The sequence below is a fragment of the Neophocaena asiaeorientalis genome, unplaced genomic scaffold, assembly GCF_003031525.2.
Source record: "Neophocaena asiaeorientalis asiaeorientalis breed wild unplaced genomic scaffold, Neophocaena_asiaeorientalis_V1.1 scaffold249, whole genome shotgun sequence".
Lineage (NCBI taxonomy): Eukaryota > Metazoa > Chordata > Mammalia > Artiodactyla > Phocoenidae > Neophocaena > Neophocaena asiaeorientalis.
Window position 1 is genome coordinate 4,118,182 of NW_020172625.1, and position 13,102 is coordinate 4,131,283.

The 13,102-nt window shown below is 39.7% G+C and overlaps 1 protein-coding gene across 1 annotated transcript in view; it reads left to right on the forward strand.

Moving 5' to 3' along the window:
* Positions 1 to 502: 502 nt before the first annotated feature.
* Positions 503 to 13,102, forward strand: part of LOC112395614 (protein prune homolog 2) — a 50,486-nt gene continuing 37,886 nt past the window's right edge. Inside the window, exons 1-2 of the mRNA XM_024738927.1 lie at positions 503 to 1,145; positions 3,075 to 3,275. Coding sequence (XP_024594695.1) covers positions 1,088 to 1,145; positions 3,075 to 3,275 — 259 coding nt within the window. The 5' untranslated portion in view covers positions 503 to 1,087. The remainder of the gene's footprint in view (positions 1,146 to 3,074; positions 3,276 to 13,102) is intronic.

The following is a 13,102-nucleotide window of genomic DNA, read 5'->3' on the forward strand; positions in this document are numbered from 1 at the left end:
GGTAAGCAAACTCCAAATGTTTGGTAGACCCAGACTGAGGTGGAGAGGAGCCGCAGTAAGAGAGGGAGGGAGGGATTAAATTTAGAACTTTAACACAAAGGTTTATCATGGTTAAATTTAGATTGGTGTCTACATCAGAGGTATTCACCCTAGATGAGTGAAATTACATGGAAGCCACCACATATATATATATATATATATATATATAAAATTGTGATAAATGGGGATGCACTGGACGAGGGTCAGGAGATAAAAATAAGTCAAGGGCAATTTACTGTGAACAGTGATCAGCTTCCTACAAGAGCATATAGATTTGCCACAGTTTCCTCCAGTATTTGTCTGTTCCCTTCCACTAGTCTTACCAAGTGGGTAAGTCCTGGGTTCAACAGTCCCGGGTTCAACACTGATTAGAGAGAAGAGATGGTAACTCATGACCAGAACCATCTTCACCAACTTATAATTCACAATGAATCTTTAAATATTCAAAGAAGGAAGGAAAATAACATCAGTTGGCACCTTCTCAGGAATGTTAGGCACTTTACATTCATTGCTTAATCTTTCAACAACTCAGTGAGGTAGGTGGTATATCCCTGTTTTAGAAACAGAGATCGACAGAGTATCCTTTCCTCTGCCCACAGCAGTTTAGGTAATATGCTCAAATTTACAGGAAGAGATATATACAAAGTCAGGTCTGTACTTACTCCAAAGCATATATATTGTATCCCTTGTTGAAAAAAAAAATTAAATGTCCCCTTAAGTATATTTTATTAGTTATTTGCTTCTCCTGTTTCTGAATTTCTTGAGGTGTGTTTACTTATGAAAACTGGCAGAAGAAGTGACTCGCTCTGTACACAGAATAAAATCCGAGTCCATGGTTCTCATTCACAGTAACTGCAGAAAGTCTGTATTCTAATTTAGGGCCACTTACAATGGATTCAGTACACATACTTGGTTGGTTTATTGAAAATGCCATCCTGGAATCTCTGGGTTTCCTTTTCAAAGAAAATTAAATCCCACACATTTTTTTACACTCTTTGCTTTGTGTTTGTGTGTTTGTTTTTTCAGATTACTGTTAGAGGATGTGGGAATGGACATCCCCTTTGAGGAGGGAATGCTGAGTCCCAGTGCTGCAGACATGAGGCCTGGTGAGAAAGCGTTCATTCATTTTCTTCAGCAGTGTTCTATATCCAAACGTGTTCATTATTCAGTGAGAGAACCATTTCCTGTGCATCCAACTTGTGATATCAGTGATAAAAGTGAAGAGAGGAAAAAAATCTGTGTGAGGAAGGTGTTAGGCTTGATGTGGTTAATTTCAGAGTTGACTTGAATCATCACCTAGTGTGGGCCACCCTTTATTTCCTGGGCCATGCCTGGATCTGCCAGTGTTTTCAGTTCCTGTGATAACTGGCTGCTGTTTATCATAATACCAAATTCTAACATCTAAGTTCACCTAATTTATACTTAAGTGTGAGAATATTTAAAATTAGCGATTTAATATTAAGGATGCTCAGTATCCTGATTATTAAAAAAGAAAAACAAACAAAAAACCCCAAACTACGCTTTACAACCCAAGGCATATACAAAAAGGAATTTAAAAATTTCAGTTGCAACCTATATGACTCTCACTCTGTACTAGGTTCACTCCTTTGCACTGTACCAGCTACAGGATCATACCAAGATCCTGAACCCTGACATTATCAGTCAAGCCTAGAATTGAGAAAGGAGTCAATTTTTTATTTCTGTCCAAGTATTTAAAGTGCATTCTTCAAAGTACTAATCATGTGACATAACTATTCTTAAGTGTTCTATGGCCAAATAAGCACGGTAGCCACCATACGTCTGCTCCACTCTTCAAGGTCCACAATTCACTTTTTATTAAAAAAAGTGAATTGTGGGAATTCCCTGGCAGTCCAGTGGTTAGAAATCTGCACTTCCGCTGCAGGGGGCCCAGGTTCGATCCCTGGTCGGGGAACTAAGATCCCACAAGCCACGTGGCGTGGCCAAAAAACCCCCAAAAATGTTATATACGTAACATTTCTACCATCACAAAAAATTTCTTTCGGGCAGCACAGCTCTGAGAATCCCTGTAATATGGAAACCCAATGTTTTACAAACTGACGGATCAATAGAAACATTTTTTCAAGTAATACGTAAAAACATTACATGGAACACAGTTTAGGTGTTGTCTATACAGAAAAAAAACAATCTTAATGACAAAGAAACAGTGTGAACTTCCTTAGGACAAGAGACAAGACTAGAGTTAGAATTCCAGAATTGGTGGGTATACCAGATGGCCTTCAAAACATTTTGTGATAGGGAATCCTGAAATTTTTTTGTTAAGGTATCTCTCTAACATTGTTTAGTTGGGATCAACTTGGTTAAAAATGACTTCTCCAGCTCTGCTTCTGTTAAGTGAAAGGCTCTTGAACAGCAAGATGCATATTAACAGTGAAAGAGTGGGAGCTAATTCCATGAGCCTTACACGAGGAAACTATCACTACGGTACAGGAACCGACGTCAAGCAGTATTGGCATAAGAAGTAACGAGTGCTTGATCAAGGAATGTAATCTGGGAGGGTACCTCAGTTTTATTACAAAAAAAAAAAAAACCAGCCAAAGAAAGTTCACAACAGAGTTGTCAGGAACTAAAGAGACGTATTTGGGGAGTGTCTGTAAACATTACAGATAAAGTTTGTATCCTCCGTTTCAGAGGAATAAAGTCTACATGAATCACTATAAGTTATGTGTAAAGCTTAACTGTTTTTCTTAAGTAATATGCATCATAAAAACTTTGATTCAGTAGTATATCAATGTCAAGTTCTCAGACCTGAACAGGGCAGTTCTAAAAACTAGATCTCTGCTCCCACTTCCTATTTCTGCATGGCCAGGGCTGATGTAGCCGGGGTGAGCCAGTACTGAGGCCTGCTGGCCAAGAGTGGGGTCTAAATCCCACACGAGGACTTTTAGCAGGTGTGTCTTTGCTGAAAGGGCCTTAAAATTGTTTTTCACTGGGGCTCACACCCACTGTTGGCAGCCATGTGTATGGTCTAATAATGTTGCTCTTGATCTCTTTAGAACCTCCTAATTCTCTGGATCTTAATGGCAGTCATCCTCAGAGAATCAAACTCACAGCCCCAAATATCAATCTGTCTCTGGATCAAAGTGAAGGGTCTGTTCTCTCTGATGATAACTTGGACAGTCCAGATGAAATTGATATCAATGTGGATGAACTCGATACCCCTGATGAAGCAGACTCTTTTGAGTACACTGGGCATGGTAAGTTGCCAAGTTGGCAAGGCCAAAGTTAAGTGAAAAGTGAAAGATTATCTAATCTTATCTAATGTCATCTAAGTGGCTTTAGGAACAAACCTCTCGTTGTGTTGCTGGTGGCTCCTTTCTGTGATTTCTAGAAGCTTCTGTTTGTATCTCAGGTCATAGGTGGACATGATGGACGGTTTAGAGCTTGACAGAACAGGTATGGCTCACAGAGGTCATACATAGCCATCACTCCTTTGTTAAACCCCTACTTTATGCCAGGCCTTGTGCTTGGCTGGGGTTGTAGGGCCATGTTACATGCTGTGTTATAAGTATTACATGTAGGGCCATGTTACATGCTGTGTTATAAGAAAATTGGGACTGGGTTTGCAGAGAAAGAGAATTTAATCTGGAAGATAAAATTAGAGGTGGAAAAATTAGAGCTTACCAGTTTCTCTGTACAAGCTCCCACTGTCTGGAATGTTCTTGCCCACAGATCCTACCTGGGTGGCTCCTTCTCTTTATTCAGATCTTAATCAGATGTCATCTTCTCAGAGGCCTTCCCTGACCTCTGTAATCAAAGGCATTCCCCACACCACCACCTAGTCACTCTCTATCCCAGTATTCACTTTATTTTCCATGTGTCACACTAATTGAAATCATATCATTTAACTATTTGCTTGCATCTCTATTTTCTTTCTCTTCCCACTAGAATGTCTGCTCCACAAGGTCAGGGACTTTCTTATGTTTAGTGCTATATCCCCAATAAAGCAGGAAGGAAGGAGGGATGGGACAGGGTGTGCTGGGGGAAAAATAAAAAGGAAGAAAATTGGGGCCTCCCTGGTGGCGCAGTGGTTGAGAGTCCGCCTGCCGATGCAGGGGACACGGGTTCGTGTCCCAGTCCGGGAAGGTCCCACATGCCGCGGAGCGGCTGGTCTCGTGAGCCATGGCCGCTGAGCCTGCGCTCTGCAGCGGGAGAGGCCACAACAGTGAGAGGCCTGTGTACTGCAAAAAAAAAAAAAAAACGGGAGAAAATTAAAAGCTGCTGGATCAAACACTGGCACTCCTGATATGATTACCAGTCTTATTTTAGTTCTTTCTCTTGCTCAATGAAATTGCGTTTAGGAAATATATACATATACAAAGCACTTGCTTTAAAAAATGGCATCATGTAGTTTCAGTTTTACAGGGTGGCATTCGCTGACTTTGTAGTATTTGAATTTGAAAGTAAGAGAATCCTGGCTACAGCTACTGCTTTGATATACTTTGAAAATGATTAAAAAAGAAATACCACAATTGAATGATGCCCTGACTTATTTAGAGCTATACTGATTTCAGCAGTTTCTTTCATAGAAGAACACAGTTATGAAATTAGGAGAGTCATCCTCAAATTACTTTCATCATCAAATTACTTAAGTCAACCAATAGTCATTCAGCAACCAGGGCTATAACCACAACCAGCATAGATTCAGACCCTGCCTTCACAGAGTGTAAAGCTTTATTTCCTCAAGCTAAGAAAACAGGAAGTGGCTAAACTACTTGTATTACAGATGATCATGTTTAAGTAGAGATTTTACATTGCATTTTTATCATGTTCTTGGATTTTTATAGTTATCAGGATATTTGACCCTGTAGGTTGAAATACACAAATAGGAGGTGAAAGGTCTTGAATTCATATTCTTTTCTGCCATCTCAGTCACTCTTCCCCAGCTACTCCATCCTTTCCAGCTGACCCCAGCTCTCCCAGCCCTTCTTCTGCTAATAGATCTTCAAGTGTAAGAATCAAGCATTAACTTAAAATCCCAGAGAAGACAGCTGTGGCAGGACCCTGCTCGCCCCTCCCTCTCCTCCCCCTGTACTTCCCTGTTGCCCTGGAGAGCTGTGTCACACCACATCTGAACCTTTTCTTATTATAAATAGTAAAACTGTCAAGCAAAGTGGCGGTGGCTGAGCAAACTGGTAATTAAAGCTGCCACTTGCCGACACAGTTCTTTTTATTTAGTCGACACAGTTATGCTGAAAGAACCAGATTAACAGCCACAACCCTGCTTTTAGGTCTTAAACTCAAAGGAGAGAATTTTAATGTAAGTTGAATTTTAAGTCCACCTTGAGTTTCATATGAAAGATGTATGTTCAGACACTGTTTTAAAAACAACATTAAACATTGAAAACACCAAGTGCCTCTGAATAGCTATATTTTATAAACATGCAGATATAGATAACTGACTATAAAGAGAGAATACATTAGCGTCCCAAAGTACGAAATGAATGTTTGGAAAGCTGCATGGTTTTCTTGTTTGTTGTGTGAGCATTCTGAACTAGGCATATACATTCTAAACAAAATTGGAGTTTTTAAGGCACAGGCTTTCAAGAGTGTTCGGTCAGTAATTAATTTTATTTAATGAACACTTTTCACAGTGCTTACTGTGTGCCAGGATCTGTGCTAGGTGCATTATAAATATTAACTATATTAATGCTCACGTCAAATCTATGAATGGGTATTATGTTACCCCCAGAGGTTAAGCAGTTCACCTAAGGTCACATAGCCAGTAAACGTCAGAGCCAGCATTCAGAACCTGAGTTGTTGTCCCCGACTCCTGGGCCACGCTCTCTCCATAAATATACTGACAGTGAATAGGAGGATCTTTTACTAGGTTAGGCTAGCGCACCTGAAGTCAAGCCTGGTGACCCATCCTCACATTTACATTCCCTTTTATCCAGCCATTTTCCGGTGACTTGAGGGCCCTTAATTTCTCAAGTGCCTGAAGGATGTTTACACCATTTGCCTGTTTTATTCATTTGATGATCACCAAACACTGCTGCCAGGTTATTTGCCCACAGTGTGATTTTGCTTATGGAAAATTTCTGAAGCTCACTATCAAAAGATGTTAAATTAGTCTTCCCTCCCAAGCTATTTTCTTGAATAATTGTGTCCAAATATCGTTCAAAGCACCGGCATAATTAAGGCTTGACTTCCTTTGATATTCAGAAGTGCCAAAGATATCAGAAATATGTAGATAGTGAAGGATTTAACAGGCCAGTCTTTCATATTAAGGGAGATCTGAGCTTTTTTTTTCTTTTAATACTTTATTATACTAATCCTATAAACTTAAAAATATCCAAAGGTCAGAAAATTGATGATGACCTATTTCTGTTTTCCAAACCAACCGCAGAGTTATTTTTACCGTAATTCAGGTCTCAGCAAAGCCATTTCATAAGGGAAATGGAAAAATGATAGAGAATTTTAGCCTGAATATTTCTGATAAGGACATTATAAGAAACACTTATGCGCTCTTATATTTTTTCTTCCTAGGCTAAGCGATGTTTAGTGACCTCGTTTAAGCTATCTTTTCTAAAACTAACCCCTAATGACAGACAGTTTCCTATGTGAATAAGATGCCCTAACATTTTTTCCACATAATCAGATAGTCACTTCATGTAACTTCCTTATCTGCAGTCTTCCATTATTTTCACAGCCTACAGGCAACCAGCTTATAAAATCAATTCCCTGTTTTAACTCTGCATATTAACTAGTCAAGTGTTAAGGCTTATTCCGTTTTACCCACAAGCAACCTTATGCCATAATGATAATGTGGTATGAAAGGATGATGTTTTCCTTGTATTTCTGTATGCTGAGTTTTCACATTCAAATTAACTACGTACCTGTTGTCACCTGAAGAACTTTAAAGACTTTCTTAGCTGGGTACAGGATGTCTTTCCTCTAACAAGTAAAAGTGCAAACCCGGGGGGCGGAGTGTATGAAAAAATGGAAGTGGGAAGACCATTGAGCAAGTTACTCTTGCTGCCTGGGACTAAGACGTACCTAGGACTCTAACAATAGCAAAGAAGATGGAGAAAGCCCATGTTTGAACCCCGGCTATGCTCTTTCCAACTGTACTGAACTATACTTCAACAGGAAAAAAGTGAAGAATTTTCTCAGTTTGTGATACTGGCAAAAGATGAAGCTGAACTTAAGCTTCATTCTATCAGGAAGGGTCCCTAGAAATATGTTCACATCATTATATGCTTTTGTAAAAGTTTGAAGAAAAAAAAAAAAGAAAAGAGTATTTTCCTTAAAAAGCTCCCTCCCCCCAAAACTATATATACTTCAGGCTCAAACAAACCTGAATCCACATTGGATACTAAGTAACATAAAAGGGAGAGATGAAAGGTATATTAGGAATGAAAGTTAAAAGCTAGTTTATAAATCTCTGGGTATTTAGCATAATACTAAACATGTCTTGAATGATGACTGTCATTTAGAAAGCACTCCTCCTACAAATTAAATTAGTTACATTCAACCTAATGTTCTCTAAATCAATAGTCGAGATTAATACATAGCATGTTCAGGATTAAATTATGCCTAATGTTAGTGATCAAATATGTCATGAATAATACCTAACCTCATTTTCTTCTGGGAGTGATTTCTAACATTTAATACAAATAAAGAGGCTCTTTGGCTTAAAAAAAAAAAAAAAAGTTCAAACATAATGAATGTCTTTTAAGGCATTTTCAGACTGTTCCCATTATCAGTGCAAGATCACAACATAGAAAGCTAGTCCCCTTTACAGATGTATGTCCCTACTGGAGGCCACAGCTGGCCTCATGGCCACATCTTCTGTTAGTCTGTATGATCACCAACAGTGGACTCTCCACTGTGATCTGTTAGCACAGGATATTCAGGAGCCTGTGTACTAAATCATCTCACCAAAGGCAAAAGAAAATGTTCAAGTTGACTTCTCCCCTGTGTACCAAGGCTTAATTGATTTCAACAGTCGCCAGGGAGAAAAGCCTGTTATTCAGAAAAGGAGACAAAGAAAATCAAGCATTTCTTAGTGAAGAGAGCATGAGACCAAACATTAAATTTGGAGGGCCTGGGGATAGAGAGTTAAATGAGACCAGAAAATTTTGCAAATAGTGAGAAAATGATAGCAATGGGAGGACGGTAATTTATAGTTGTAGCAGAAGAATTTTTTTTTAAAGTAGTTTTCTCATATCTTTAAAATTTAATTTAATTTTTTATTTTATTTCTGGCTGCGTTGGGTCTTCATTGCTGCACGTGGTCTTTCTCTAGTTGCGGCAAGCGGGAGCTGCTCTTCCTCGCGGTGGGCGGGCTTCTCATTGCGGTGGCTTCTCTTGTTGTGGAGCTCGGGCTCTAGTCACGCGGGCTCAGCTATTGCGGCACATGGGCTTAATAGTTGCAGTGCGTGGGCTTAGGAGTTGTGGCCCACAGGCTATAGGGCGCACGGGCTTCAGTGGTTGTGGCGTGCGGGCTTCAGTAGTTGTGGCTTGCGGGCTCTAGAGCGCAGGCTCAGTAGTAGTGGTGCACGGGCTTAGGTGCTCCACAGCATGTGGGATCTTCCCAGACCAGGGATTGAACCTGTGTTCCCTGCATTGGCAGGCGGATTCTCAACCACTGCGCCACCAGGGAAGTCCCAGAATTATTATTAAGTTTGGGAAGATCCATTAATTAAAGGGAGTAAAATAAAGCTACTTTTACTTCCTACTAGCTTAGATTGTTGACTTCCAGAATTGAACACCTTAAGACAATGTACTGAACACCTAGCTCTTATATAACTTTATTTCATTTATATCAGTCAGAAGAGGTGGGAAAAGGAGGAGACATACCAACTTGGCCATGCTTTCTCTGAAACATTAGGAGTAACATTTGATAGAAAGGTCCAGCCTCGAGCTTCTTTTTATTGAAGTATAGTTGATTTCCAATGTTGTGTTAATTACTGCTGTACAGCAAAGTGATTCAGTTATACATAGATATATACATTCTTTTTTTTATATTCTTTTCCATTATGGTTTATCACAGGATATTGAATATAGTTCTCTGTGCTGTACAGTATGACCTTGTTGTTGATCCATCCTATATATCATAGTTTGCATCTGCTAATCCCAAACTCCCACTCCATCCCTCCCCCGACCCCTCTCCCCCTTGGCAACCACCAGTCTGTTCTCTATGTCCGTGATTCTGTTTCTGTTTCACAGATAGTTTCATTGTGTCATATTTAAGATTCCACATATAGGTGATATCATATGGTATTTGAATTTCTCTTTCTGACTTACTTCACTTAGTATGAGAATCTTCGGGTACATCCATGTTGCTGCAAATGGTATTATTTCATTCTTTTTTATGGCTGAGTAGTATTCCATTGTATATATGTACCACATCTTCTTTATCCATTCATCTGTTGATGGACGTTTAGGTTATTTCTATGTCTTGGCTATAGTGAATAGTGCTGCTATAAACATAGGGGTGCATGTATCTTTTTGAATTACAGTTTTGTCTGGATATATGCCCAGGAATGAGATTGCTGGATCATATGGCAACTCAATTTTTAGTTTTCTGAGGAACCTCCGTACTGTTTTCCACAGTGGCTGCACCAACTTACATTCCCACCAACAGTGTAGGAGGGTTCCCTTTTCTCCAAACCCTCTCAAGCATTTACTGTTTGTAGATTTTTTAATGATGGCCATTCTGACTGGTGTGAGGTGATACCTCATTGTAGTTTTGATTTGCATTTCTCTAATGATTAGTGATGTTGAGCATCCTTTCATGTGTTTGTTGGCCATCTGTATGTCTTCTTTGGAGAAATGTCTATTTAGGTCTTCTGCCCATTTGTGGATTGGGTTGTTCGTGTTTTGGTTGTTGAGCTGTATGAGCTGTTTGTATATTTTGGAAATTAAGCCCTTGCATTATTTGCAAATGTCTTCTCTCATTCTATAGGTTGTCTTTTGTTTATGGTTTCCTTTGTTGTGCAGAAGCTTGTAAGTCTGATTAGGCCCCATTTGTTTGCTTTTATTTCTACTGCCTTGGGGGACTGACCTAAGAAAACATTGGTATGACTTATGTCACAGAATGTTTTGCCTATGTTCTCTTCTAGGAGTTTTATGGTGTCATGTCTTATGTTTAAGTCTTTAAGCCATTTTGAGTTTATATTTGTGTATGGTGAGAGGGTGTGTTCTAACTTCACTGATTTACATGTGCCAGCCTCAAACTTCTATGCCAAAATGAATAATAATGCTGTTTTTAAAAGTAAACTGTAGGAAAATGTTTGTGTACATGTATACATACTTTTAAGGTAGGAGTGTCGTGTCCTTTCTTACTATGATACAACAATCAAAAAGCATACAGACAAAAACTGATAGATTCAACTATATAAAAATATATTTCTATTTGGGAAAAATCACAAATTCAAAAACTAAGCACAAGGCAGGAAAATAATTGCAGTACATGACAAAGTTCTGTATAAAGAACTCCAAAAAATCAGTAAGGACCACAATAGGCAAAGGATTTATCAGGTGCCTCCCTGTCAGTAAGAGAAATATAAATAACCAATAAACACTTAATAATTCTCACCTTCTTTAATAATTTAATATACATTAAAACAACAAAGAGAGAAGTTTCACCCTAAATTTTCAACAATTAAAAACTTTGATAACCTCCAGTGTTGTTTTTTTAATAAATTTATTGATTTTTAAAATTTTTGGCTGCATTGGGTCTTCACTGCTGCACAGGGGCTTTCTCTAGTTGTGGCAAGCGGGGGCTATTCTTTGTTGCGGTACATGGGCTTCTCATTGTGGTGGCTTCTCTTGTTGCGGAGCATGGGCTCTAGATGCGTGGGCTTCAGTAGTTGTGGCGCACGGGCTTCAGTAGTTGTGGCACGCGGGCTCAGTAGTTGTGGCGTGCAGGCTCAGTAGTTGTGGCGCATGGGCTTAGTTGCTCCGTGCATGTGGGATCTTCCGGGACCAGGGCTCGAAACCATGCCCCCTGCGTTGGCAGGCGGATTCTTAACCACTGTACAACCAGAGAAGTCCCGCCAGTGGTTTTAATAGTGTGAGCAAATAGGTACTCTCAGATATTTTGGTGTGATATATTCAAGGGCAAAAATGCTCATAAAGCCTTTCAGTGCTTAGACCCTCTGACCCAGCATTCCATTGCTAGAAAGGTAACCTGTAGCAATATGTGCACAAAAGAGATAAGACACCTTTACAGGGATACTTATTGCAGCAAAGTCTTTATAAGGAACAACAACCCATAAAATAGAATAAAACTAAATTTCCATTGCTATGGGACTGATAAACTAAAAGACATCAGTAAAACCGAATACTCTAGGGCTATTTTTAAAAACGAGCAGGGTTTATATTCACTGAGATGAAAAGAAGCCCATGCTGTGTTATTAGGTGGAAGCACATTGTAGAACAGTAGGTACAGAACATGCAGAAGACAGAGATTAATCACACTTTCTGGGAAAAAAAAAGTATGTTTGTGCCCATGAGTATAGAAAGAAAACTACGTATCAAACAAAAATGAGTGAGAGAGGCATTGGTGATTTCTGCTGTTTCCCTGAACAATTTCTGGCATCTTCTGATCCATAGTCAGATGTGTTATCTATCGCACCACTAGCCCCCACCCAACAATTTCTGTATTGCTTGTACTTTTATTAACGTGTTTTATTTTTATAACAAGCAAAGAGAACAGAGTATACAGAGAAAATTTTTTTTTTAACGAAGTAGCCTCAACAGAAGCACGCAGAAAACAAAACAACCCCACACAGATCACCAGGGTCAACGTAGAGCAGGCCAGAAAGCCCCAGACAGGGTGAAGAGGGGTTGGTGGGTGGTGAGTACATTGCAGAGAAGAGCAGGTGTGTACAAGGACCTCAGAAGACAAACCCGCATCAGAGCCCAGTGGGAAAACAGGGTCCTGGGAAGGGAGCGGAGAGGAGCATCTGAGGGTCCTACCCCACGTGGGAAGGGAGAAGCAGGAAGGGATCCCAGAAAGGGAGTCCAGGGCAGATGGATGGATTTGCACAAGTGACACAGCGCTTGATCTGAAACCAAGGTTGCTGCTTTCCCATCCTGAGTAAGCTGCAAGCGCTGGTGGGAATGCAGAGAAAGCCAGAGTGATTGCAAGGCTCTGCAGGTGGTAGTAGCTGTTGGTGTTGGCATAAAAGGCTAGGATTGCTTCCCAGCTGGACTCCATTTTGCTATTCTAAGTCACAGGTAATTACACACGTTTGAATTTGTCTTGCGGGATCTTCTGGAACATAATGGCTCTGTTGTGGCTCCCTTACAGGTTACCTATACTTCCAGGAACTTGTCCAAGCTTTATTTATCCACTCACCCTCCCAAGTTTTACTGAGGGCTCTGTGCAGGGTTTCAAGCTAAGTGTTGAGTGGGTTGGTGGAGGCAGATATTAAAGATGATTCTGGCACAATTTCTTAGCCCAAGGAACTCACTGCCTTATAGTAAAATAAATGAGAATGAGACAGTTACACATTCAAGGTACAATGTGATAGCTCAGAAGAGTAGAAAAGGTAAGGGTCTGATTGTATTTGCTTCCTAACTCTGTGACCTGAGGTAGTTACTTCAGAGTTTTTGCATTGGTATCATGTCTGCTATAGTATCTACTGTTGTGCCTGCTACACGGTAGATGCTTAATAAATACTGCTGTTATTATTATCAAAGTGCCACTAAAAGAATACAAGTGGAGTATAAATCAAAGGTAATTTCTCATGAAATGGAAACTTAAGAATGATAACATCTGAAAGAATTATTGTGAAATCTATAAACAATCCTTTTTTCCAAGTCACTTAAACATACATAGAATACCCATTGTTAAATTCTACTAGCACTTGAAGTAAAAATGGAAACAATTGTTGCTTATTCTTTTAAGAAAACTAAATATGGTTGCTTTTCTCTTGATGCACAAGAATGGGTGGTAAATTTCTCCCCCAAGAATGCTCAGTGGGCTTTTTCATTGCCTTGGGCACCCGCAAGTAAGAGTCTTGTGAATTTTTGGCCTTGGAGCACTTCTGGTCTACGAGGTTGTTTCT